General features: G+C 52.4%; 11 protein-coding genes across 11 annotated transcripts; 5 read left to right on the top strand and 6 right to left on the bottom strand.

The window, feature by feature from the left end:
* Window positions 1–583: 583 nt before the first annotated feature.
* P168DRAFT_246682 (Zn(II)2Cys6 transcription factor) lies at window positions 584–3,428 on the top strand. Its single transcript, XM_024834051.1, has 3 exons — window positions 584–1,567; window positions 1,635–1,723; window positions 1,794–3,428. Exons 1-3 carry the CDS (start codon window positions 903–905, stop codon window positions 2,978–2,980), a joined length of 1,941 nt encoding a protein of 646 aa, XP_024696858.1. The 5' UTR covers window positions 584–902; the 3' UTR covers window positions 2,981–3,428.
* A 399-nt stretch (window positions 3,429–3,827) lies between these two features.
* Window positions 3,828–4,311, top strand: P168DRAFT_12719 (uncharacterized protein). Its single transcript, XM_024832656.1, has one exon. The coding sequence runs from the start codon at window positions 3,946–3,948 to the stop codon at window positions 4,261–4,263; it is 318 nt and encodes a 105-aa protein (XP_024696857.1). The 5' UTR covers window positions 3,828–3,945; the 3' UTR covers window positions 4,264–4,311.
* Window positions 4,312–4,540: 229 nt separating this feature from the next.
* On the top strand, window positions 4,541–4,957 carry P168DRAFT_12716 (uncharacterized protein). The gene has a single exon (XM_024832655.1). The coding sequence runs from the start codon at window positions 4,601–4,603 to the stop codon at window positions 4,898–4,900; it is 300 nt and encodes a 99-aa protein (XP_024696856.1). The 5' UTR covers window positions 4,541–4,600; the 3' UTR covers window positions 4,901–4,957.
* An 865-nt stretch (window positions 4,958–5,822) lies between these two features.
* Window positions 5,823–6,353, bottom strand: P168DRAFT_277877 (putative extracellular thaumatin domain protein; the record flags this gene model as incomplete). Its single annotated transcript, XM_024835635.1, has 1 exon — window positions 5,823–6,353. One exon carries the CDS (start codon window positions 6,351–6,353, stop codon window positions 5,823–5,825), a length of 531 nt encoding a protein of 176 aa, XP_024696855.1.
* A 1,657-nt stretch (window positions 6,354–8,010) lies between these two features.
* Window positions 8,011–8,642, top strand: P168DRAFT_12677 (uncharacterized protein). Its single transcript, XM_024832654.1, has one exon. The coding sequence runs from the start codon at window positions 8,180–8,182 to the stop codon at window positions 8,576–8,578; it is 399 nt and encodes a 132-aa protein (XP_024696854.1). The 5' UTR covers window positions 8,011–8,179; the 3' UTR covers window positions 8,579–8,642.
* P168DRAFT_286402 (Sec23/Sec24 family protein) lies at window positions 8,478–12,220 on the bottom strand. Its single transcript, XM_024836337.1, has 6 exons — window positions 10,729–12,220; window positions 10,550–10,647; window positions 10,151–10,491; window positions 9,662–10,099; window positions 9,411–9,602; window positions 8,478–9,341 (listed from the first exon to the last, which is right to left on the bottom strand). Exons 1-6 carry the CDS (start codon window positions 12,079–12,081, stop codon window positions 8,707–8,709), a joined length of 3,057 nt encoding a protein of 1,018 aa, XP_024696853.1. The 5' UTR covers window positions 12,082–12,220; the 3' UTR covers window positions 8,478–8,706.
* A 464-nt stretch (window positions 12,221–12,684) lies between these two features.
* On the top strand, window positions 12,685–15,016 carry P168DRAFT_323426 (amino acid permease). Its single transcript, XM_024840687.1, has 8 exons — window positions 12,685–12,791; window positions 12,850–13,454; window positions 13,502–13,617; window positions 13,664–13,841; window positions 13,893–14,207; window positions 14,287–14,616; window positions 14,730–14,801; window positions 14,878–15,016. Exons 2-8 carry the CDS (start codon window positions 12,997–12,999, stop codon window positions 14,960–14,962), a joined length of 1,554 nt encoding a protein of 517 aa, XP_024696852.1. The 5' UTR covers window positions 12,685–12,791; window positions 12,850–12,996; the 3' UTR covers window positions 14,963–15,016.
* A 448-nt stretch (window positions 15,017–15,464) lies between these two features.
* P168DRAFT_308339 (DUF3176 domain-containing protein) lies at window positions 15,465–17,309 on the bottom strand (the record flags this gene model as incomplete). Its single annotated transcript, XM_024839186.1, has 1 exon — window positions 15,465–17,309. The coding sequence occupies one exon, from the start codon at window positions 17,307–17,309 to the stop codon at window positions 15,465–15,467; it is 1,845 nt and encodes a 614-aa protein (XP_024696851.1).
* Window positions 17,310–17,958: 649 nt separating this feature from the next.
* P168DRAFT_286400 (cleavage polyadenylation factor subunit CFT2) lies at window positions 17,959–21,483 on the bottom strand. Its single transcript, XM_024836336.1, has 3 exons — window positions 21,182–21,483; window positions 18,415–21,083; window positions 17,959–18,370 (listed from the first exon to the last, which is right to left on the bottom strand). The coding sequence occupies exons 1-3, from the start codon at window positions 21,328–21,330 to the stop codon at window positions 18,147–18,149; spliced, it is 3,042 nt and encodes a 1,013-aa protein (XP_024696850.1). The 5' UTR covers window positions 21,331–21,483; the 3' UTR covers window positions 17,959–18,146.
* An 819-nt stretch (window positions 21,484–22,302) lies between these two features.
* P168DRAFT_12612 (uncharacterized protein) lies at window positions 22,303–23,282 on the bottom strand. The gene is made up of 4 exons (XM_024832646.1): window positions 23,172–23,282; window positions 22,941–23,087; window positions 22,549–22,857; window positions 22,303–22,455 (listed from the first exon to the last, which is right to left on the bottom strand). Exons 2-4 carry the CDS (start codon window positions 23,071–23,073, stop codon window positions 22,403–22,405), a joined length of 495 nt encoding a protein of 164 aa, XP_024696849.1. The 5' UTR covers window positions 23,074–23,087; window positions 23,172–23,282; the 3' UTR covers window positions 22,303–22,402.
* Window positions 23,283–23,725: 443 nt separating this feature from the next.
* On the bottom strand, window positions 23,726–25,159 carry P168DRAFT_12469 (uncharacterized protein). Its single transcript, XM_024832637.1, has 6 exons — window positions 25,025–25,159; window positions 24,836–24,974; window positions 24,648–24,693; window positions 24,164–24,547; window positions 24,070–24,099; window positions 23,726–24,014 (listed from the first exon to the last, which is right to left on the bottom strand). Exons 2-6 carry the CDS (start codon window positions 24,941–24,943, stop codon window positions 23,818–23,820), a joined length of 765 nt encoding a protein of 254 aa, XP_024696848.1. The 5' UTR covers window positions 24,944–24,974; window positions 25,025–25,159; the 3' UTR covers window positions 23,726–23,817.
* Window positions 25,160–25,872: the final 713 nt, after the last annotated feature.

Below are 25,872 nucleotides of genomic sequence, written 5' to 3'. Positions count from 1 at the left end.
ATAAAATATAAGACACAAGAAAATAGAATACAGGATATAATAATACAATATCAAATAAATCGATAAATAAAATCAAGGGACCAGGCGATCTCGACCCGATCGAGTAAGAGAAAGACTGGCAATTCATACACCAGATCGATCAAAGTTTGCCTAGTCTAGCAGTCTCCACTGTCCATGTCAATACGACTTGACTCTTGACTCTTTTATGAATATCTTGATCTCTTATGGGAGAATCCAATTTAATCAACTTTATTCTCGACATTGATTCACTCAAAAGCTGTCTCTTCTCCTCTTGAGCTGGCTCTCTCTCTCTCTCTCTCTCTCTTCTCTTCCCTCTTCCTCTTCTCTTCTCTCTTCCTCTCTCTTCTCTTCTCCCACTGTATTCACTGCAGACTGCAGACTGTCCAGACTGAACCAAGTCATTCGGTCTTCTCCGTCCTCCGTCTTCAAACTCCTTTTCATCTTCTCCACCTTTCCCTCTCATCCCACCACGAACGGACCAGGCAATTTATCGTCCGTCCCTCTTAGTTCCTCCCCACTTGCCCAGGCACCTCCTTCATCCCATCCCATCCACCTTTTTTCCTTTTTTTTTTTTCTTTTTTTTCTCTGTCTTCCTCCGTCATTATTTTCCTCTCTCAGATTGGGTTCCCCACTCGACACCCTAAATCGTTCAACGTCCCATTTGGCGCCCCTCATATCCTCCTCCATCCTCGGTCGCAAAACCCCTCCTCGTCTAGTCTTGATTCTGACGCCTCTCGGTCGAGTCCTCTTGACACCCCGTACAAGCATTTCTCTCCGTCTACCTTACCATCCTTGTTACTTGTCGCCATCTTTCCCTCCCGTATCTTCCATAACCTTGCGGGTAGACTCGCCTCTCCTCGAGAGAGGTGCGTACCGGCCCCATGTTGTCCATGCAAAATAGTTCCGCCTTTCTCTTCCCGTCTGCCTCCGATCTGGAGAGCCACCATGTGATCCCCCCGTCCCAGCTTGACGACCGTCGCAACTCAACCCGCTCCGTCGCCTTGTCCGAACTCCCCCCCTTCTCCGACTGTCCCTTGGCGGAGGACTCGCTCTCCCATCGCACCAGTATCAGCACCGACGACTTCTCCGATCAGTCGCCTCAGTCGTGGGAAGCGGAAGGTCCCTCGGACCGGTCCTCGTCGTCTGCCGAGGCGGAGGCCAAGATCCACGACGCCGCGCATCCCCTATTCGAGTCCGCCTTCCCCGCCGCCGCAAACACAGCCGCCTCAACGGCCTTTGGCTTCAATATCCTCGCTGTCCACGAGGACCACGACTTTGGCGACCAGGTGACCCCCAAGGTGGAAGAGGTGGACGACGTCGACGACTTGCAGAACATTAAGTCGCTGTCGGGAGTGGAGACCCCAATGGCCCATGCGACCACGGATACCACGGCTGCTCCCGTCCACGTCCCACGGAAACGCGGCCGACCGCGCAAACATCCCCTCCCCGTGCCCGGAGGTCAACTCAAGATCACCAAGGGTCGTTCCAAGACTGGGTGCATCACCTGTCGCCGTCGGAAGAAGAAATGCGACGAGACCAAGCCAGCGTATTTTGCCCTCTCCGCCATCGATTCCTCGTGTGTCTTTTTCGGTCGCTAATTGAATGTTTCGTAGGTGCTTGAACTGTCAGAAAAATGCGGTCGTGTGTGAGGGATACCCGCCCAAGGAAATCTGGAAGAGCGGCCGGCAAAAACTAGAAGATGGTGAGTACAGTCTTCCCCCCTCTTTTCCACTGGGACTCTGTATTGATTCTCACGGATCGTGTCGATCTAGCCGTGCGAAACTCCAGCATCGTCGCCTGTACCCTCCCCCTCCTGATCGACGGCGTCGAGACCGACATCGACCGACGGTTCTTGGACCACTTCGTCTACGGCTTCAGTCGCGTGCTCACCCTGATCAACGATGACTCCAACCCCTTCAAGGAGATCCTCCTGCCCATGGCCACCCAGCACCGCGGCCTGATGCATTCGCTCATGTGCCTCTCCGGCTCCCACCTGTCCGGATTGGACCCGGAACCTAAGCTGCGGGAGCGCAAGTTCTACCACTTCCACCGCGCTATCCAGGACTTGAAGGATAACATCACGGCGAGAGAATCGGGCGAGACGGAACCGGAGCTGCTGGTGGAGGATCCGATCATCGCGTCGACCATCGCTCTGAGCCTGAACACCATCTGCGAAGGCGAGACCAACGGCGAGTACCGTCCGCACATGGACGCCGCCCGCTACCTGCTCGTCACTCAGGCCCCGCGCAACGAGAAGTTCCGCCAGTTCATCGTCGAGTTCTTCCAGTACCACGACGTCTCCAACTCCATCACCTCGCTCGACCGCCGCCCCGCCCACTTCAACGGCGGCCTGCGCCTGCCGGACTTCGTGCCCCACGCCCAGGCCGGCATGTTCCTGGGCGTCTTCGACGGGCTGTTCAACTATATCTCCGAGGTGACCCGGCTGCGCGACCGGATCCGCGAGCGCCACAGCCAGGGCTACGAGCCGGCGGTCGACTACCAGATCCTCAGCGAGGCGGTCTCGATCGACTCGGCCATCCGGGCCTGGGAGACGTCCTACGTTCCCAACACCCCCAACTGGGCGCTCGCCCAGCTATACCGCCAGTCGACGTGGGTGTACCTGTACCGCACCATCCGGCCGTCGCGGCCGAGCGACAAGATCGCCCAGGTCGTCGACGACGGCCTGTCCTACCTGGACGAGCTGCCACAGGATGCGGGAGCCTACAGCATCGTGCTGATGCCGCTCTTCCTCCTGGGCTGCTCGGCCTTTGTGCCGCGGCAGCGCGAGCGGATCCAAAAGGGGTTCGAATCCCTCAAGGCCTACTCCAACCTGCGCAACATCGAGCCCGCCTTCAAGGTGGTGCAGCAGGTGTGGGAGGTGATGGACACGAAGTCGGAAGAGTGTTGGGACTGGGAGAAGATCATCAAAGCCATGAACATGGATTTTCTCATCACCTAGTTTCTTCCACTTATCGGATCTTGACTCGGTTGGTGAGATTGGCATGGCCCGGGTGCTATACCCGGACCATCCCTGGAATTTTCTGTTAATTTGTTATATGTGCATACATGCGCGTTCCGACCCTTCCGACGGAACAGCATAAGGAGATTTGATTTGGCGTCTGAAGGACAAGGCATGGAAGCGGATCCAGGACCGTGACTACCATACCATACCATACTATATCGCATGGGCCGGAGACTTGACGGCGGGAGGGTTGTTTAAAAAGGGGGGAACATGGACGGCGTGGGACGGTGTTTTAGGTTGGCATTGTAATTCTATGATTGATGTTTTGTGTCTCCTCGTGATGATTTGAGGATGGCTGTTTTTGTGATATCCCGTGTATAGTGATGATCAGCTGGACATATTATTTATTATCTATTATATGGTTTGGTAGATGGTTGAGAGTAATATAGTGAGTTATAAGAGGGTGTCTTGAAGATTATCTTGCCTTTTGTTGAATGTCCTTTCTTGGATGTTGTTGATATATGAAGGGGTTAATGTTAGATCTGCGCAACCCCTGTCTACATATCTATCTATCTAACGATCTTGCATATCCCTGTCTTCCCATCGACACAGAATGACCACCCCTTCAGTATCTTCCAACGACCCTAGTATCCCTCCAACAAGACCAACCCTACCAATGACGCGCAAACGAACGATAGAAGAAGAGACTATCACTACATGATACATAAACAATCAATCAACCCCTACCAAATGTGTCACGGGTATATACCCAATTTAGTGCACGCAAGCAAGCAACCAAGACCTTCATCCTGCTTTTTCCCACCCACTTCTCACTCCACATCTAGGCACCGAGCCAACTACATCGCCCTGTGTCTACCTACCTAACCTACCTTGGAAGACGAATACATAAAATGGATCACCACTCTATTGGCCAGACGATCATGATTATGCTAGAATGACTCATGTATCCATGGATATACCAGACTCGAGTGTACGGATGGACCACCGGCAGTTGCAGTGGCAGTAGCACAGCCCGCGGACGCAGGACGCACCCGATCTCGGCCGAAATGAGGACGAATTTTGGACGTATTTTGCCACTGGGGTTGATTCGGTGTCGGAGTCGAGTCGAGTCGAGTCGAGTCGAGTCCGGGGTCAGGCCGGGAATGAGATGCAGATGTAGATACAGGGATATGACCTTGTTCACAATGGTTGATACTCCTTTGATACTTCTCTTGGGTGGGATAGGAATAGATGGGCTGGTTTTTGTCCTTGGTGAGTAGATCAGATCAGATGGATCGAATCTTATATTCAATCTCCAATCTATTCACCAAGGACAGAGACTGATAGACAGAATACCCATCATTTGTCAAGTAAGATTAGGGATTGGATAGATTAATACCAACTAACACTGGAGAAGGCTCGTAGAGGAGATCTTGTTTGGACGGGGTGCGACTCCCATCTAATAGATCATGCTGCAAAGAAATACCACTCAGACACAAAAAGATATCTAGACACCTTCTGCTCTCTGTAAGTGATCTTTGTACATTTTAGTTATATTGCGACATGGTCGTTTACTATCTGTAGTATATCGTCCTACCTTAGTTTTGTGGAGAGTTGATGGTTAGTTTGCGATTGTTTTTCTATATAGATATGTACATGGTGCATGCACATCAATGTACTATATTATACTATAGTATAGGTAGTATGGTGTTGCAAGAATCACCACTCACGTTTTGCCTTTCACAGGTAATTCTGAAATCAACTGCGGAGTATATAGTGAGAATACTGAGTACTTACTATCTGTCGCACTGTAAAGAACCAACGAGGCAAAATAGTAGTAGTGGTGGTAGTATAGTAATAGTGACGTGTCTGTGGGCCCAATACCACAGAAATCATCGCAAGACATATGGAATATGAATAATATGAATTAAGACGAGAATGAGACAAAGGTTGGGTTGGCTGGGTGGTTGGTTGGATGTTGGAGGATGTTGGACCCGATGACGATGCGGTGGGGCTGTTTCATAATCAACCCTATGATTGAGTCTTGCAGTCTGTACCTGCGTGGTGAAGTGGCAATTCTCTCATTCTCAGTTACTTCTGTGATTCATTTTATTTACTGTTGTTCTTACATTTAGTTACTATTGCTTCAGCACAAGTTTAATTCAAAATGTCAATTGACGATATAATAATATGTATATACATATAAAAGTCTATAGGTCTATCAACATGACAAACAAGACAAGAGTAGGAATAACGATATAGAAAACCAAAAAAGAAATAATAAAAAAACAAAACCAGGAGTCGACCGAAAAGACAAGATAGACCATAATATCATCATCATCAAATCATCCAGGATTTGTTTCCTACTCCGGTAGTCACATATTTTCTGTATCCCAAGAAACGGCCATACTCCAGTGGGGAATCATAAAAATATCATCAAAAGTGGAAAGAGAAAAAGAAAGAAAGAGTGAAGTAAGGTTGAAAACGTCGTGGAGGAAACGAGCGACGTGTGGAGAAAGAAGAAGGGAACGACGTTGGTGGACTTGGCTTGAAAGAACGACGTTGGTGGGAAAATTGAAAGGAACGACGGGATGGAGGAGATCCACGACGTTGAGGTTGACAGCTTTCAAAGGAACGACGTTGGAGGCTTCAATGGACGACGTTGAAGGTAGCGAACGACGTTGGCCTTTCAAGAGACGACGTTATGGAAACGAGCGTTGTGGAAAATTGATTGAAAGAACGACGTTGAAAGATGGAATGCGTTGTAGGCTTTCAAACGAACGACGTATTGAAGAACGACCTCAAAACGAACGAACTAGTTCCCGATCCAGCAGACAATCTAGTTGCCCATCTTCAGAGTGAAGGTGGTGTCGATCGGGCAACCGTGGGTGGCATGGTCGTCCTTGGGCTGGAGATAAGCCTCAGCGCAGTTGGTATCGCCCGCATGGCAGTTGACGGACGGGCAAGTCTCGGTGATGTGGGAGGGTTCAACAGCGAAACCGTTCTTGGTGAACACTGAGTCGGGGGACATGTCAATGCAGCTCATGTCCCAGTAGATGGTATCACCGCTCTGGGTGTACTCGAACTGGAGGACATCCTTCTGCTCCTCGGTGGTGGAGAGCTTGATGGAGATGCCACCGCCGTTGTCGTTAGTGCGCCAGCCTTCCTGGTAGTTCCCACCGTTCGCAGAGAGGGTATGCATGTCACTGACTCTATCAGTGACAGACCACGCGTAGACGGTAGAATCCAGGTTGTTGATGATGTTGACGCCTCCACCATCGCGACGGACAACGGTGCCGTTGGTGGGAGTGGGAAGGGCGGAGCTGAGGGTGGCCAAGGCGGCAACAGAGATGATCTTGGAGAACAGCATTGTGATTTAATAAAGATGGATTGAAAAGAAGTGTTGTTTTTCAAAGATAGTTGAATCTGATCGACAGATCGTAGAGTGGTTGTGTTTGAATGAAAGTGTTGTCGAGATAACTAGATCTCAAGACAAGTGAAGATAGTTGAGATTGAAAGAAAGTTGTTGTTTGATCTGAATGATTGTAATTGCTTGAGTTGAGAAACAAAGATCCCATCTGGACGAGCATCGAGGCCCTATTTATGTCTGAGATCCCCCCTGGTGAACGGCCGATAGCCATGTGTATCGGAGATGCATCGGAGGCCAACCATTGGTAGCGAAGGACATCAAGAGGCGCAGGGGCGGCAAACAAAACCAGGCCGAGAGTGAAAGAGTGGAAGCGATGGAGAAAGAAGAAAAAAAAGACCCAGATCCATAGGGGCGAAGAAGATGGTTCCAATGCAGGGCAGCCTCTCGGAACCAAAGAGATATCCGGATGGAACAAGGCAAGACAGATGACAGCAGCCTTCACTGTCAGTCAGCCAACATTTCTTCCTTGAGTTGGGCACATTTCATCTCAGATAGAAGATAATACGAGACTGTGGCTGAAACAGACTGTTGCATCGAATCTGCTGCCCGACTGTACCTGCATCAGATATCGCGACGATGACTTGTCAGCCGTACAGTATTGAATGAAATGCCCAAGATCAAGTGGCGCCAGCAAATGTATCTCGGTCTCCACTTTTCCAGCATACAATGTGCTTGGCAATTGATACAATTTCTAAGAACAAGGCTCCACCTCGCGTGGTTCAACCCATGGTTTATTCACTGTCGTCTCTTTTTCCATGCTTTTTGCCGAGTGGAAACCTTGATCTGGTCCGGTGGTATTAGATCTCTCGGCCTAGAAAGCCCGTGGAAATAGCCATTTGCCGCCGGAGGAGTGCGTGGAGATTTCGGCCGAGCCCTAATCTCTGGTTCGCTTGAACCGTTCTTACCATGGATCTCTCTCTCTTCTCTCTCTTTCTCTGTCTTTTTGACTCTCTTTCTCTGCTTACTCTATCTTCAAATAAAGAAAATTTCTTTATTCCCGCTTTCTTGACACGTCGAGTAAACCCGGCTCTGGAACCAACGTGGCGTCCACCGATTTCCTCCCGGTTCCTGAATGCGCTCCATTTCGACCTCTTTTTTGGCCACTGAAGTCTCTTCTTTCCTTCTTTTTCTTTTACCTTCTTTATTTTATTCTATTTATTTCTAGTTGATTTTCCATGTTCTTTGTAATTCTTCGCCTCACCTTCCACCAGTGGAGCCCAACATCAATGAATCTCAGCAATGACAGATAGTTAGATAGATAGTTGGATAGATACAGATAGATAGAGATAGATACCAACAAGGCCAAGATCCAGCCAAGATCGACCCACCACCACTACAATCTTGCATACGCAAACCATTCGGTCTCGCCCGGCCTATTCTATTCAATTCCATCCATTGCCCTAGCCCACTTACTACAAGACATGCCATCCACTATTACCCACTGTTCGCCGAGTTCCCTCGTAGTGTTGGTGTGGGCCTGCTCGGATACTCACCGACAACCCCACCACCACCACTGTCAGTGTCAGCCCATCTGTGACCTGTCAGGCAATTTAATCCAATCCCCGTCTGTCAATGTCAGACCCGAGACCTACCGGGCTACTCCATAGTACGTACGTGCGCGATTTCCACACGAACAGACCAGCCCCGGTCGATCCACTGGCCTAAACGGCCGGCCGGCCTAGGCTGAAGAACGCCCACCCCCACCACCAACCGCCCACCAGACTGGCGCCAGTGATTCCGGAAGGAATGGGATCTAGAACGTCTGGATGGTAAGGTACACTACCTTCGTTTCGGGTTCCTGGTTTGGCGGCGCCCCCTCTTTCTTTCTTTCCCCCTCTCTGTTCCCGCCGTTCCTGGGGAGGTTGGAGGTTGGTTGGTTGGTTGGTTGTGTGAGGAGACAAAGAAACTCTATCGGCTTTTGGTTTTTGGTTCCTGGATTTTCTTTTCTTTGTCTCTTTGTTGGAGGGACGGACCCACGAGGCTTACTCCACTTTCTACATGGGGTAATGATAATGCATGTAAGAATGAGAGAAAGAAAAAAGGAAGGGAAATGGTTGGAAACTGATCAACTGTGGTATATTATTGGCGGGGGGATGGAAAGAGTCTTGCGTGGACTTGGACTTCCCCATGAAAGAAACAGAAATGCCAAGAAATGTGAAATGTAGAAAGTAAAACAAAATGGGCGGACAAATGCCATCCATGAAAGTGTATACAACTGTAATAGTAATAGTAATAGTAATGGTAATGGTAATCCATTCGATATGGAAAAAAAATCCTCAAAAAAAGTACTTCCTCACCAATAGGGCGCCCGTAACCCTGCCAAACTTGTGATAGATCCCTCGGACGAGGCATCTTCGCGCTTGCGGTGTCCAGCCAGCTCCAGGTTGATCTGGCGGTGGATGTGCACCAGCCAGTCGACGTAGCTCTGGGCTTCGTTGTTCCGGTCCTCCACCAGCATCCGGGCAAACTCGTACTCCGCCCCGTCGAGCCCCTGCCGTGCCAGCTGCACCGTCACCGCCTTGGACCCGCGCACCGTCTCCAGGTACTGTAGCAGGTTGCGCACCTGCGCGTTGAGGTGTGTTTCCAGGACCGGGAGCGCCGACATCTGCGGTTTCAATGCCTGCAGGGAGTTGAAGTCTGGCCCGAACAGGTCTGCCAGTAGGTTGGGCGATACCTGCGCATGCAGCCACAGTAGGCACACCTGCCCGTTGTCTACAATGTATGCGCCGCCCTCCTCGACCCGTGCGAAGCTGGCCCGCTGCGTCGGCGGCACTTGCAGGTGGCCCTGCTCGTTGGGGAACCCGTCCTCCGGCGCCATGTTATGGACCGGCATGATCCGCGGGTAGAGGTATAGCGACAGTTCCGTGCATCCAATGGACCGTAGCATCCGAATTTCGTGTACTCGTCGGTCGGGGGCTTCCTGACCACCTGCAATGGAGTCAGTATATTCATGTATAGCTTTGATCGTTTGGAGAATTTCAGTCCAGAATGACTCACCCTTGAACGCCCGCGACTTCAGCAAGCTCAACATGTACATGGAGAATTCCTTGAGATTTTCGGGCAGCACCAACTGCCCCGGCGGATGCGACCCCGAGAAGACCTTGCGGTATCCGCTGAAGATGTCCACGGTCTTTTCCGTGATGCCCGCCCGCACATCTTTCAGGGTCTTGTCCGACGTCTTGGCCGCCGCTGGAGAGTAGTTAGTACCAAAGATGCTTTAAACGTTAGTATAGTAAAGATTGACGCACCTTCTTTGGCAATGAGGCTGACGATAGCATCTTGATCCACGAACTTCATGGTCTCCAGACCCCCTTCGTTGACCGCCGCCACCGAGTTGATACAACGGACCCGGCGCTGGCCGTCGGCTGAGGTGTACAGGAGAGCGGCCTGGAAGTGCGCGTCCAGCTTGGGATCGAGCTTCCCGTCGTAGCTGAACGTGACCCCGATCGCCTTGTCGGCATCGATGGCCCCGATTTCCAGGTCGGCTCCGAATGTGTGCTGCACGAAATTTCCGTGGTACCCCGAAACTTGGAGGCCGTTGGAGCACCGCACCTTCATCAATGCCTGGTATCCTGTCTCCCGTGTGGCTGCGTGCGCCAACTCCTTGGACAGCTTCAAGATATCTCGCGGCGAATGGAAGTTCGGGTAGAAGAATGTCTCTCCACCGGTGACTTCGGGCACGTGGCCTATTCTCTGTTAGCAACCGCAATACCGCAAATATGCAACGAACAAATTACCTATCGTAGCCACATCCAGGTACATCCCGCCGGGGGCGGCCACGAACATGTCAACGCCGATCCCCGCACCAGCCATTTTTGTAGCTGTCTGTCGCCATTGTGGGTGTTCCGTCGTAAACAACTTCCGCTCCGCATCCGTTCCGTGAACCTTGGGGTCATCGCGCATGGCCAGCGCCCCGGGGCCCCAAGTAGGTAGGCTGGCGATAGTGCCAATAATCTTGCCGCCAGTGGCCTGCAGGGCGGACAGGGCCGCATTCAAGGCGGGTAGCAACGCGGGCTCTGGGTTCTTGATTTGGGAAAAGATGGATGGGATGCGGCTCAGAAGAGAAGTAATGACGTCCCTAGTTAGGATCTGGTGTGAGCAAGCGTTCACCTCGCTGGTTGGGAGGGGTTGCGTACTTGGATTCGTAAGGATCGACGAAAAGGCCCTCACTCAGAGGGACAAAGGGCTCTTCCAGGTCAGTCATGACCATCATCTGTGCCTGATCGAGTTGAGCCTGAAAATCGCGTTAGCATCGCTGGGTTTTCTCTCTCCCCATTCCTGGTATCCTCTATCTACTACGGACACATGAACATACACTGAGATTGTAGAACTGCACTTCCCGATCGTACGTGACGATACCGATCTTGGCGCCTTCGGGTATCCGGCGACCAGCCGCTTCGCCCTCCTCGGTGGCCTCCGACGTGTCGTAGAGCGCATTCAGGATACCCTTGCACACGCCCTTGAGGAATCCGCGGTTCACCGACTCCTGGCTGACATCAATCAAAAACAACGTCTGCAGCCCCACTGGCTCCTTGTTCCAGTACTCCCTGGGAACCGTGAATTCGACAGTGCCCATCATCAGCTCAGGGCGCTGCATGCGGTCAACGCGCGTCCCGGACGGATCCAGGGGCGCAAAGTACTCCATGGGCACATCGTTGGGAAACGTGCACATGTTGCAGACAAACTTATTGCCACCCGACCTGAACGACATGAATGGATTGATGTAGGCACGGCATCGACGGCACCGGGGCGGGCCCACATCCCCGAAATCCAGCACTGGGATGGGCTGCTCGCCCGAGTCGAGCTGAGCCAGCGGCTGCAGGACCATTCCCAGCGGGAGGGCGGTCGAAGAGAGGAAGTCGGAGGTGGAGGGGATGTTGTTCAAGGTCAAACGGGCGTATTTCGGAGACGAGTTGCCTTGGTCGTGCGCGATAAAGGGGATCGCGGCGGGAGGGGGAAGATGCCGTTCCATCGTGGGGTACACGTGGTCCAAGTAGAATTGTGCCGGGGCATCGCGCGATCGAGGTACGCTGGGAATCTGTTCCGGGTCAATCTTGCCCTGCGTCGGCACCGCCCCGGAGACACCCATAGGCATGCCCGGCTGCGGAACCGGGACCTGACCCATTGGCGCGGGCGAGACGCCACGCTGGGCCTGGTTCAATCCGGTGTTCAGGAACTGTGACGCCGGCTCCATGCCTGGCTGAGGCATTTGGGCGAACGGTTGTGGTGGTGCTGCCCCCGGTGCGGTGCCGATGTCGTGGTGGGCATGGCGGTGCTTCTTCCTCCCCGGACGAGCTGCCCCTCCGTCTCCTCCCATGATTCCCAATCCACTCATTTGAGAGTTCAGTGCCGCCATGGAGGGGTCTACCGGTGGTGTTCCCGCCACCTGGGGATCGGCATGATAGGCAAACTGGGGACTCGGGGCTAGATTTGGCGGAGGGGGTTGCATCGGGTGTTGTGGGGAACCGTAGGCGGGGAATTGATTCGGAACGGGTTGCTGGCCGTAAAAGGCGCCCGGCTGGGGAGGCGAAGGTCCCGGTGGAAACCCAGCAGCAGGAGGGTATTGCGGAGGGAACTGATGGGCGACACGGTTGGGGTCGGAGGGATCGTCAGCAGGCGTGCCGGCCTGCTGGTAGTGCTGTTGTTGATACATGGATGGGTCGGCCATGACGAAGGGGATGTCTCATTCCTGGACCTCACCAAAGAGACAGGGGGGATCCCACCAGAGAGGGCGGTTGTGGAAGAATTGAATGTAGCAGAATGACCGAGGCGAGGGGGAAACAGTAAAGCAATCAAGCACCAAGAACCAGGAGAGACGTGAAGTCATTCGGAGAATGCTGAAGAGAGACCGAAATGACACCTCAGTCAATAAACACGGATCAAGATTGTTCCGGGCCCAGCCGTTATCGCGCGTCCTTATCTCCTCCCTTATCCTTATCTCTCCATCGCGTCTTTTATGCTTCATCTCTCTCTCTTCCTCCTTTTCTTCTTCCTCCCCTCACGTCTCCATCAATCTACTCAATCTATACAGGAGGGATTGATTGGATTATAGGCAACTTGTGCCACTGGTATATTGCTGACGCCTCTGTGTGGACCTCTGATTTCGTCCATTCCTATGGGAGTAAGTTCTAGGGCGAGGTTCTGCATACTCTAGTCCTGCAACTGCAAGGGCTTTTATCTGGGTCAATTGTAATAAAAGCAGGCTCTAATCTACCTGGATCCTAGTTAGTCTTCCAATTCATGCCAACTCAATATATACACAGAAGGCGGATTACGATCTATACTTGAGTTGACGGACGAGGTGGAGTAAGTTATCGAAACAACTTGTCAGCCAAGAACAACAAGATCAGTTCGATTTGTTTTTCTGTCAATCCTACAGTACAGTCAATTTGACTACTCTTACGTATACCAACTTCTTCTAATACTCGTTGCCCAGATCGCCATCGCTGATCGATCGCCCTACCCTTATCTTGAGCGGGGCTCCTCACTGTTACTTATGAACCGTAAACAAACACCCTAGTAGGGAAGAAAAAAACAAAAGGAACAGCAAAAGCAATCTTTCTACAAGAAACCCACTACGATTATGGTCTCAATCCATAATGACGACGAGCTTCTTCTAGCCCGAATTGGCTATAAACAGGAGTTCAAACGGGAATTCTCTAAATGGTCGACCATCTCCTACGCCATCTCTATCCTAGGCGTTCTAGGATCCGTTCCAGCGACCTTCGGCGCACCGCTGGCCGCCGGAGGGCCAGCTACGGCCGTATGGTGCTGGTTTATCGGCTCGTGCATGGCCATGTGCATCGGGAGCTCTGTTGCTGAGCTGGTCTCGGCCTATCCCACCGCCGGGGGTATGTACTTTGTCACCAAGCACGTCGTCCCCGAGGAGCATGTTCCTATTTTTGCGTGGGTCCAGGGCTGGTGTAATTTGTTAGGACAGACGGCTGGGGTTGCAAGCGTGACTTACACCGTGAGCCAGATGATCCTGGCCTGTGCTAGTATGAACTCGAGATTGGTGGAAGGCAGGTACTCATACTCGCCGTAAGTCGCGTCGCCTCCTGCAATTGGGCGACGGCTAATTGCAATAGTACGGCGCTGGATACGGTTCTTTTGACTATCTTACTTCTCTGTATACTGGGTGTGATCTGCTCTCTGACCACCAAGTCTCTGCATCGCATTATCCTTTGGTTTGCTCCGATCAACAGTATGTCACCACTGTAATTCCAGTTGGACCAACTGACATGGGACAGTCATCGCCACCGTTGTTATCTGCCTAGCTCTGCTATACTATACTCCCGACAAACAACCAGCCAGCTGGGTCTTCACCCACGTCACCGACGGCTCTGGATGGGGCTCCAAGTTGTTTTCCTTTCTGCTCGGATTCATTTCCGTCGCGTGGACCATGACTGACTACGATGGAACCACGCAGTATGTCTCCTCTCCCATATCCAAGACCTATACTGACCGATATCCACCCAGTATGTCCGAAGAGACTCACGACGCAGCCGCCCTAGGCCCCCTAGCCATCCGTTCCGCCGTCTTGGTATCCGGTGCTTTTGGCTGGATCCTAACAGTGTGCATGTGTTTCTGCCTGACAGACTTCGAAGCCATCCTGCACACCCCTACTGGCCTCCCCGCCGCGCAGATCTTCCTCAACGCCGGAGGGAAGACAGGCGGGACCATTATGTGGGGGTTCGCCATCCTGGTGCAATTCTTCACAGGATGCTCCGCCATGCTGGCCGACACGCGGATGGCGTACGCATTTGCGCGTGATGGAGCATTGCCATTTTCCACGTGCGTGTCCCCATTATCTCCGGCCTTTCGCAGGCATGGTCCCAAGATTCAGCCAGTCTGACCCATTAGCACGAGATAGGTTCCTCTCCCAAGTAAACCCATACACCCAGACCCCCATCAACGCCGTCTGGTTCGTCGTCGTCTTTAGCAGCCTCCTCACCTGCATCGCCATCGGCTCCACCGAAACAGCCACAGCCATCTTCAGCATCACGGCTCCGGCCCTCGACCTATCATACGTAGCCGTCATCCTGGCGCACCAGTTGTACCGGAAGGAGGTCAAATTCGTCGAGGGTCCGTTCACACTGGGCCGATGGGGCGCCGCCGTGAACTGGGTGTCGGTCGTGTGGGTGCTGTTCATTAGCACCGTGTTATTTTTCCCGCCAAGTGTACCGGTCACTGCTGTGAACATGTGAGTTTCGTCTTCTACCTCTACTCTATTGTCACTGCTGAAAAGGCTATCCAATTCGACGAAAACACTACCCCCGATAAGAAAATACATCTACTAACTACCCACCTCACTAGGAACTACGGTATCTTCGTCGGCGCATTCATTGCGGCATTCGCGCTGGTATGGTGGTGGGTTGCTGCGCGCGAGTAAGTACTTCCATCTTCTTCTCTTCCTCCACCTATCCATCCGATGGAACACATCCAACCTGACATACATGGTCAGGAGATACACCGGCCCCCAGACGAGCGACTACGTCCAACAGGTACCGACGGAGGATGTTGAGAACGACTATGGCGCTATGCGTTGATTACTTAGATATCCGAACTCGCTTGGTCGTCGTTCTTTCTGGGCCCGATTTGGCAGGTGTTGGGTATAGACGTATACCAGCCACCTCCCCCCCCCCCCCCCCCCCCCCCACTCTTTTATTCATGTTTGTTTGTTTTGAGTTGCAGCGATAGATCGGGTCTTATTTTGATGTGTTTCGGTTTAATTTACTAGCCAGTTATGAGTATGAACTATAGAATGACAGCGTTGGTTTACTTCCACATGGCTCCAATGGGACAGTGAGTACTGTTTCTATAATAACAAGGGAAAATATAATCACCCGTACATACTACCTACTCTCATAGCTAATGTGAATAGATACAATATCTTGTAAATGTGGAGTTTGCGCCGTTTTATTACTTAAACCTGGAATTGCCTTCACTCATCTATACTAGGAAAGACAAGGAACAATATCTTTGAAAACGTGATTAAACGAATCGTTCATTGTATCATCGATTATATACATAGTACACGTAGGGATTTGGTCACTTTTCCTTGAACGTAAGTGGCCCCTCATCCTGCACCACCACAGCGCGCATGTTCTTCGACATAGCAGTCATTCCATCCGCACTGCGCACAGACGCAATTCTATGCTCCGGCGTAGTATGGAGATCACTTGACAACAACGGAAGTACCATACACTTCCACAGCACGGCGTCTGTCTGCTTGCTTCCTATCGCAGTTCCCAAAAGCAGCGCCAGTGATCCCAAAGCAACAACGACCGGGAGAATGATCCACGGCCATCGGACCTGAATGAATCTCTCGTCTCGAAACGCCTTCCCGGAAACCTCGCTACCGTGCCCATTCTTGCGGATCGTATCGGTGACGCTGGTGGACATTGAGTCGAGTATTTCGCCGAGGTTACCCCTGCGTAGAAACGATGCCAGCTTCAACGTGTCTGATATTGATACGTTGAACCTGTTGCCATTGTTTGTACTGTTGAACAGGCTCATCATTAGAGGTCTGAAGCTGTTGAACGTTAGGTGATCCATGCTGTATGTCGGGTTTTTTGATAGTGTTGCCGACCCCTTTGGTGGGTCAAAGTAAAACGGGTCTGGTGAGTAAATATCGGGCCGTTCCTCTTGGGCATCTTTCACAATGAGCTCCTGTGTATCGACAACGTGCAATGGACTGCTGTCTTGGGTGGTAGGCCGGAAGGTGCCTGCTGCGTATCGTCGCTCGCAAAAGTATACAGCACATTCGGTTATCACTGGCTTTGTTGGCGGGGCTGTCGCGTTGGATACAATGTAGCGAACCGGGTCGATATAGTCTACCTCAATGAGGGAGACAATTGGGGCTTGAATACCCAGAATTGGGTAATCCGCCCTTGGGCGTAAACTCCAATGATTCATATTGAACGTGACATTATTACTTTTGTGTAAATCTGAATCCACACCGATAGTGCCGTACGCGATGCTTTGGGGGTGTTTGAAGTCGAAAGAGAAGTTACTCGGGGTTCGGTAGCTGCAATTCGTAGGAGCTTCCCTGAGAGCCGGGTGGACGGGGATACCCTCCCAGAAAGCCAGATCGTCTTCCACCTGACACTTTTGGTCTGTGCGAGCTGTGACATCCTCGCATTTGCTACACATCCCCAGCGCAACAAACTCTGGGAAGTCGCAAGAGAGCGCATTGCATTGAGGCTCCAGAGGGCGTTGTGTCTGCATGAGGCCGCTTATTATGGCAGTGAAAAGCGTCGGCGGAAGCTCAAGATGTACATCACTTTGATCCAACCCCCCTGTGGAAGTCCAATTTTGCGAGGTTTGGGTCAATGCCGTGGCATTCAATGCAGGAACGGTTCGTGACGGGAGTGTCAAAATTTGCTGCGCAAATGGATCCACTGCTAGAGCCAGGATAGTAATAACTGCCCCAATATAAGTCAGACTTCCTGTTCTCGACCCAAATATCCCGCCCAGTAAAATCTCCAAGGATCCCCAGGGTCCCCGACTGGCCTGGTCGATAACCTGCATGTGATATAGTGGCGCAGGATCTTGAAACAGGTTCCATTTCAGCTGGCCGAGACACGAGGACACTGGGACCAGCAGGGCGGCTTTTGTGATAGTGACAATAATCGACACGACAGTATTCGGGGACGCGGTATATTGCCAGTTCGCGTACGGGGTGTTGTTTATCGTGACAAGAAAGGCAACCAAAAGCGCAAGGCCCACGACGGCTAGGGTCACAGATCCGATTTCCCATGCCCAGGTGTCATTCCAATCGAGCCATTGTCGCTTTGTGCTGGTGTCTGTTGGCGGGTCCTGTGTATGCACAGTTGTATCATTTGTTTCTGAGAGGCCCGTTTCAGCGTCGCTGGCGCGCCTATGAACAGACATAACAGCCAGGTATTCAACCTTTCGAACTCGAGATCAGATTCCCTCTAGCCGATGTTTAAAGTAGAATACGGCCGATTGCTTCTTATTGTGACATTGCATGGCCCACCGAAGTAGATCACAGTGCTTATATCGATGTTGAGTAGTCTCCTCAGGCGAAGGCGGGGGAGGTGGAGAGGTAAAGGGGTCTTCAGCACCTAGCTGTGGCTATGGGCGGCTTAGCCTCGACAATGGCCATGGATTTATGTCGATCTGCAAGGATACGACAAAATATCACATGTAGTCTATCATTCATGGACTGTTCAGTCCCTTTTTAGCAGGGCCACCAAGCTGCTTGGGTATGGTGTCTAAATCTACTGTATCACCTATGCTGCCCTCCTTATAAGTAAAGTAAAGTATACACAGAACAGTCGAGTAGTAACTGGTGCAGCAACATTTTCGTGATTGTTTTGGCCCGATCTCGTCGTGCCAAGCGCGCCGGTTCCTGAAGCCCATGGACCACGCAGCCAATGTACATCCAAGACTAGATCCACACTTGCGTGGTGGGCTGAGCAGGTGTCAAGGATTTAAACTTGTGAAAATAATCTTCAGAGATCAAATGCTTGCATATTGATACTCTTTACCCAATATGGAAGTCTATTACTAGTCTTTATTTTCTTTCTGTTAGTCTGCTTATGGAATTATCCCACAGGTACTACGGATTGGTCTGATGAGATGGATAGGGGTAGTTAACAACCATTATAAATACAGGATATGACTTGATTGCATTGCATTGCACCCCATCCAATCCAATCTCCTAGCATAAATTGCAAGACATAACAGACAATAAGAAAAGAAATACTAACTCCCCGAAACAACAGCCAGCCCTTCATAGATTTTCCGCTTCACAGCTAGGAAACTACCCGTTCCGCGGCCCAGCCCACCAGTAGTAGCGGCGGCACCAGCCTCGACCTCAATGCGGCCGGTGCCGGACTTGCGCACCGCGACTGTCCCGTCGATGAGGAGGGTGCCCTCGCCGCGGAACTCGGCCTTGTGGCCGGCGCTCTGCATTAGGCGGCGCAGGTCTGCGAGACGGAGGTCGCCGACGTGGAGGGGGCGGGTCATGGACCGTGTGCCGGCTGCCATGTTGGCGGGGAGGATGTCGAGCACGGGGTAGATGTCTGGTTTGTCGGATGGGTGGGTGAGGGTGGGTTTGGTTTCGGGGCGGGTGGTTCTGTTGTTGGGGTGTCGGGGTTGGGGTCGTGGTCAAGTTTTTGTTTCTTGCTGGAGGGTGAGTCCGCTGGTTGGTCTTCCTGCGGGTGTTTCTGGTCTTGCGGTGCGGCGGCGATGGAGGCTGCTTGGAGCTGTCCTGTTAGGGTGACGACGCCGAGGCTGCGGACGTGCTGCCATCTGAGACGGCGCACGAGGTTGTTGCTCAGCTTGACCATCCAGGCGTTGGTGTCGACGCTGGCGTCGACCATCTCGCCGTTGGCCGGCGTGAAGATGATGGCGGCGTCGGGGGCCGCGGTATCCGCAGTGTCGTTTCCAACGCTGACGCCTGTCTTGGCTGCAAGCAGCTTGCGGCATTCCGTTGCCAGCGCGGTCGTCTCGTCCTCGCGGCCGCCGACCAGGATCAGCTTGCGCGGCTGGATCAACGGGATAAGCATCTCCAGGCTGCGCTTGTCGTGCAGTCCGCTGAAGTCGACAAAGGCGAGCCGCGCGTTGAACGTCAGCGCATCCTTCTCGTAGACAGCCTTGGCGGGACCCTCGAACGTCTGCCCGTTTGCCTCGTCCTCTGATTCCACCGCACCGTCCGTGCCGTCCCCGTCGTCGGTCATGCTCATGGCCTCTGCGTTATTTGACGCCTGCGATCGCTCGACGCCGCCGCTGCCGGGTGCACGACCGCCGTTAGGGCCCGCCTCGTCCCATCGTCGTTTCTGGCCTAGCTTCGTGGGGTTCTCGAAGCGTCGCTGCTGCATGTCGGCTTCCTCGCGCTCTTCGGCCCGGAGGTATTCCTCAGGCCGAATGAACTCTCCGTACTCGTCCCGTTTCTTCCGGGGCGCCACGTAGGGGAACATGCGCTCGCGGCCCTTCTTGCCGCGGACGTCGTAGTCGTATACGTTCTTCCGCCGGAGAAGGACGTTGATCCCGAGGTCTTCGTCGCTGAGACCGAGTTTCGTGCGGTTCGCGTGAGCCAGTGACGTGGAGAAATTCAGCACCTTGCCTTGCTGCTGCGAGTCTTCTGAATCTTCAGACGAGGAACTAGAGCGGTCGTCGAGTGCATCGGCGGCATTCTCTAGGTTCTCTTGGCCTCGTGCCTGGGAGGTATCTTGGAGTTGGCGCTGGGTGGCGAGGTACTGCTGGTAGAGCATCTGCTCCCCAGGGTCGAGAGGCGCCCGCCGTACATTCGTCCAGGACATCTCTCGTCCCCCGCCGTGAACCTGTTCCAGCATCTCCCCATCTGCGGCCTTTTCCAGGGCCACGCCGTCCTGTCTTTCTTCGTACCACTCCCAAACCATGCTACCAAGCGTCTTTCTTTTAGGATCCTCGGAGTGTTCAGCGGGCTTGCTCCTGTGGAATGACTCGGTGAGCAAAAGCAAGTTGTTTGACCCCCCGGCCACAACCTGCAGAGCATCTTTAGCCAACCCCCAGTCGAGCGAGGAGTCCGACGCCAGGATGACCTTGGGCGAGGGATCCGCTAAGATTTTCTCCAGTCGTTTCCGCCGTTCAATGAATTTGAGGTGTTTAAATGTGAAGGGTCCAGTTCGCTTCTCCTCGCCTTTGCCTTGGTTTTGACCGCCAGATCGCTGCCCGTCGGCTCCTGACCGCGACTGGCCTGTCGTCGCGTCCACACCCTCCGCCGCTTCGAACTCACGCACGATATTCTCGTCCATCCACTCTAGCATACTCCGGGCTAACCGCATGGTGGTATGGGCTTTCTTGTTTGCCATGTACAGCCCAGCGCCTTTCAGAACATCGTCTTGGCCGTTTCCCTCTGCAGCAGTCCGCCACGCATGCTCCAGTGAATAAACCAATTCCAGCACTCGGGCGCTAGTATCGGTGGGAATTAAAACGGTACCTCCCCTGGCCACCGTGCTGCGGATCATGTCCAGCAACAAATCATCGCGCTTCTTGCGGCCGCCCGGGAGCGCGAACTTGTCGCCACCCCGGGTACTGCACACCAGGGCCGTAGGCTTGCGCAGCTGCTCGATAACTTCGGTGCCGCTGGCACCCGAGCCACCGAACCAGGCCGCGCCTGCGACGACGCTCTCGCGCGCTTGGTTCCAATCAACAGCGTAGACGATCGACTCCATACCATGCTGGATATGCCATATTGTTCCTCCGACCGTGTGTCCAGCATTGTAGGCCGTCAGCGTAAGACCGTCCAGGGGAGGAGAAAACGGGGACGGGGACGGTTGGTGTGGCTGCGAGTATTTCAGTGGTTGGATCAAGGAGAAGAAACGGGCGATCTCCTCGCCCGACGGCGGCTGTAGGAGGATCCGCCCGGCGTGGCTCGCATCGTTGTTTTCGTCGCCCTCTGCCGCGAACGCTACTGCCGATGCAGGGGAGGTGGTCGCGCCGGGTTCTGAGACCGAAGCCTTGGGTAAAAATGTCGCGGCCAACGGTGACGACTCATACAGCTCTTGTAGTAACGTCCGACCCAGTGCGATGATAGGACTCGTCGCGTAGACGGGGATTTGAGTGAAGAGGGGGAAGGTCTTGCAGCAATGTACATAGGCACCGATATGGGCGGGGGTCGCATGAGTCAGGAGGATCAGAGATAGGGTCGGGATATGTCTGCAAAAAAATTCAAACGAAACATTCAATTAGCCTTTGAGATTCCAGTATGCTGAAGAAACACATCTCTAGCGTAGGAAAGAATGGACGGAGCTTACTTCTCCAACTCCGCCAGGTCGAGCGGGTCAAAAGAATCATCCCAGCCCACATCCACTAGGATTTTGATGCCACCCTCAAGCTCCAGAATCGACTGCGAAGCCTTGGATGAGGCAGACTGTGCGCCTAGCAAGGGAGTGAAGGTGAACATGGTTCTTTGCGGACTCGGCCGTCACTCCTGGAGTGTTCCGACGGAATTGGCTTGGTCTCAAACTGGGCGAGGCAGCGCTGACTCGCGAAGCATGGATGGGCAAAAAAGTCGAAATGTCGTGTTTATCGCATCGCGTAGAATTTTGGAGTAAGAGGCGACAGAGGCCCAAATCGGAAGAGTTGTTAATCGGGTAAGGTCATGTTGTACGGAAACCGATGATGATCGATTGAAGCCATTCGAGAGTCGTGTTTGCCGTGTTTGCACCACACGAATCTATGTGTTTGCCTCAGGCATGAATAGTATTCCTTGCCCTAACATCGTCTTAGTACGAAATGTAGATCTCAGCTTTGAGCTGCAAACCATGATATTCTATCGCATAAGTAGTATTTTTATTCCTCTATACAGCAAAGTAATACTAACTACAAAGTCCACGAAACCAGTGTAGATCAAACTAATTCATACATACGACAGTCAAACTAAGCCAAACATCCCTATACATCTCGATAAACATCATCCCATGTAAGCATAGCATATGAAATGCGAATAACAACTTCAATAGATCAAAATCCATACCAAAGAATAGACTCTTAGCAACTCCCTCTACCAGAATTCTGCGGTAAATCCTATACTCCACCTTGGCTTCGGGTCCTCGGTCTCTGCGTTCCTCCTCCTACTTCACCGGCTCCGGCTGTTTTCGACTTTGGTCTTCCCTTTCCTCTTCGAGTGGGTGGGGCAACTGATTGTGTGTCCGCACCACTGGCCGTATTATTGTCATCGGCAGCGGCAGCCAATGCTGCAAAGGCAAATGGCCTGTTTCCCGAAGGCACCGAGGGCAATGTATCCGGGATGTTGAGACCATCGGGAAGTCTCATCGGACCGGCCCATGGTCTGATCTGCTGCACTCGCCGCTCCGGGAAGTGCGTTAGACGATCTCGTGGATTGGCACGGAGTCCTTCGATAAGCTGGCGAAGATTATCAGGCAGATGCTCGGTATCTGATCGTTCCCGGTCGGGCTCTCCACATTGTCCACTCGGCCCTGCCTCGGGATTGACCGGCCGTCCCTGTTCATCCCTTAGATGAGAGAGAGGCCTCCCCTTGGTGTGTTTAATTTTAACGCGTTTGGTCCTAGCGGCGCCTTGTTTGAGCCTTGTTAGTGCTGGTTATATTGACCAAGGCGGAAATCAAAAAGGCAGAGACAGATAAATCTTTGTTACTGACCGAGAATCCCGGGTATCTCTTCCGCAGCACCTGGTCGAGGCTGCTCAGGTTCTCCTCCACCGTGTACGCTCGGACCTGCGGCAGGATTGACTGGTTGTCCCTGGGCATCCCTTCGGCGAGGGGCAGGTAGCCGCTTGGTGTGCTTAGTTTTGGCGACGCCTTGTTCAAGCGGCGCAGTATCTGATAGAGTCGGCGAGGGCTCTCTTCTATGATGTGTACCTGGCACTGCCTCAAGATTGGATATTTGTTGCTGGGTATTCCTTAGTTGAGGAGCAGGCGGTCTCTTGGTGTGTTTGGTTTTGCCGAAGTCTTGTTCAAATCTTGTCAGAGCTGATTATACTAATCAAGGCAGAAATCAGAAAGGCAGAGACAAATAGAATCCCGTCACTAACCAGGAAGTGGTGCTATCACTAGTCGCGCAGCGTCCATCGCCGCTTCCACATCGTCTGGTCGAGTTGGCAAGTTCTTTCCTCTACCTAGTCCACCCACCGCTACCCAGGGATCGGCCAGTCGCTTGGTGCGCATATTCTTGCCGACGCCTTGTTCAAGTCTTGTCAGAGCTGATTGTATTGGCCAAGGCAGGAAACCAGAAAAGCAGAGACAAATAGAATCCCGTCACTAACCAGGAAATGGTTCTATCGCTAGTCGCGCAGCCTCTATCGCCGCTTCCACATCTTCTGGTTGAGTTGGCGTGTTCTCTCCTCTACCTAGTCCACCAATCGCTGCCCAAGGATTGGCTTGTCGCTTGATGCGCCTATCTTTGCCGACGCCTTGTTCAAGTCTTGTCAGAGAGCTGATTACATTGGTTCAAGAGAGACACCAGAGAGGCGGAGACAAATAGAATCTTGTCACTAACCGTGAATCCATGGTACCTCCAGTTCTGCAGGGTCGACGTTGGTAAGCCCGTGGGGAGGGCTTCGCTCGTCGGAAGTGGTTGGCTCGTAGTTAGGGCTTGGGTTTCTCTGGGCTAGGGGGAAAGAAAGTTAGCAGAGCGTATCAAACTAATTGTGGGCTCGTCATCGCCGACGGGGTATGTGGTATGCAAGCAGGCAGGAACACGAGAGCAACCGTCCATTTGTTGGGCATTGGTGGACTGACTAGCAGTCAAGGTAAGCAGGGTTGCAAGAACCATGCCACAGCCAGACACATCGGCATAAGACCAGGACAGGGTAAAATAATGGCCAATAAGATCAACAGATGATTCTGAAGACGTAAAGATAGGGACATAGAAACATGTTCCAAAATCAGGAAGACCACTATCGATCAGATCTACTTGCACTCACCGTTGTCATCAGCCTGAGTATTGTATTCCTCATCTTCGTCATCATAACAGTCTTCATAATCCGGCAAATCATCAGCCTGATTGTTGTCTTCCTCATTTTCGTCACCATAGTAATCTTCAAAATCCGGCAAATCATCAGCTGGATCTTCATTAGCTGGAATAGCGTTAGCTTGGTTTTGATTAGCTAGAAATTCGTTAGCTGGAAGCTCATATAGGAACTTGTGTTTGGCGTAAGTTACCCTGTGTCGACCTTTGCGGAATTCGAGATGCTTTAGGGACGAGCAGTCAGATATCTCCAGCACAACACGAACGTTCCATATATATTGTACATACCAGCTCGCATCCCCAGTGAAGGCCGCGGAGAATTCTCGAAATACCCCTCAATGCCATTGGTGAGTGGTGGTGGTGGAGTTTGTCCTGGGAGAGCCAATGCGACATCTGGATCAGCAGATGGGGGAGGCGGGATAGGAGCTCTGGGACCCGACGAGGGTCCTGGGCTGGATACATCTGACATTTCTTGTCGCACGCGGTTTCGGAATGCCGGATCAGTCAACCATTCGCAAAGAGCCCTGTGTGCAGCGGGATACAGCTGTCTCTCGTGTGTTATGGCATCGAAATGCCATTCAAACCTGGTTGATCCGGGATATTCAGGGGCTGTACTAGGTAAGACCAACCAGCGTGGCCGCGCAGCGGTGTGACCGAAATTAAACGTTACATCTTCAATGGGGCGAGTAAGATCAGTATCATCCATCCCCTGTGGTTGGTGACCCTGCGCGAAGCAGGCTCGGGCTTTCCGCGTGCTGGGGGCGTCACTCACCTGCAGGATTTACTGGCTCCGGTAATTCAGGAGCTACCACTTGATTCTGCGTAGTAGACGATAAATTAGGCGATGTTGCAGCATTAGGGACAGGGCTGTTCGGGGAAAATTGGTGCCAGTGGCCATTTTTCGGCCTTTTTGGATGCCAATTTCGACGGCAGTGGTGCCTTTGCTGATGATTACGCTACCTTTGAAGGACCAGCGGGAACTCTTCCACGCCCATTCGATTGGGGTCGGGGTGTGGTGTGCCCTGATTTAATACCTCTGCCTATATTCCTCGGCAGTGATCCTGGCATCTTGAGGCTGGTAAACGACGATGAGGGATTGCTGTGATATGTTAGCTTTCCGCAAGGACCCAAAAGGAAGAATGAGCGTACATACGTTGTAGGCCTTTCTTTTGTGGTAACAAACGAGTTGGTCTGTGGATTGTGGTGCGGTACTGAACTGTATGCTGTAATTCTGCCACGCATCTGGTCTGGCGAGAGATATTGGTCCTGATATATCAACAACGACCCGAGAGCTTGTTCAAAGAAGAAGGCTTCCACAATGGTACCAGATTATCCCGCAGTGGAAGTAGGAGCCTTGTACCGACTTGAGCCCGATCTATTCCTGTCAAGCCGACAAAGAAGTACCAATTACTGTGCCCTTGGCAGAAAAGTGAGGGTGGCTCAGACAACCCATGTTCTTTGTGAAGGCAAACAAAGGACTCAATCACCAGGTCGATCCTAAGAACCCATCCATCAGTTTCGCAATCGCACAAAGAAAGCCCCGCAACAAGTTGTTCGAGCAAGGCGTCTCTGGTCTTCTCTTCAAAGACGACATTAAAGACTTGAGTGTCTACTGGCGAGTAGTAAGACCTAACTTTTGGCGACCTTTATGGTCACCCCCGCCGCTCTATATCGAATCCGGCAGGGATTTTGGAGAAATAATGGACAATGCCGAAGACTCGATCTTCGGTCCGGCCGTCACATTGCTCCGAATATCCTTGGGCCACCAAAGAAACGAGCTCCGTGCCGTCCAATACTGGTATACTGGTACCCCATTCTTGGCCGGAGTAACGAGACCCAAGTGACGAACAAACAAACAAACGGACAAACAGACAAACGCCCCAGAGCGTTAGTAAAGAAAGCGCACATGTTTGGGAGATTCTTTATTACATTGACCCAGGGAGTTACCATTGAGCACCCCCTCTCTTACCTCTTTTTTCTTTCTTATTCTTTTCCCC

Source organism: Aspergillus campestris (assembly GCF_002847485.1).
Source record: "Aspergillus campestris IBT 28561 chromosome Unknown P168scaffold_1, whole genome shotgun sequence".
Lineage (NCBI taxonomy): Eukaryota > Fungi > Ascomycota > Eurotiomycetes > Eurotiales > Aspergillaceae > Aspergillus > Aspergillus campestris.
The sequence above is the reverse complement of the archived record's forward strand: the minus strand, read 5'-3'. Positions and strand labels throughout refer to the sequence as shown.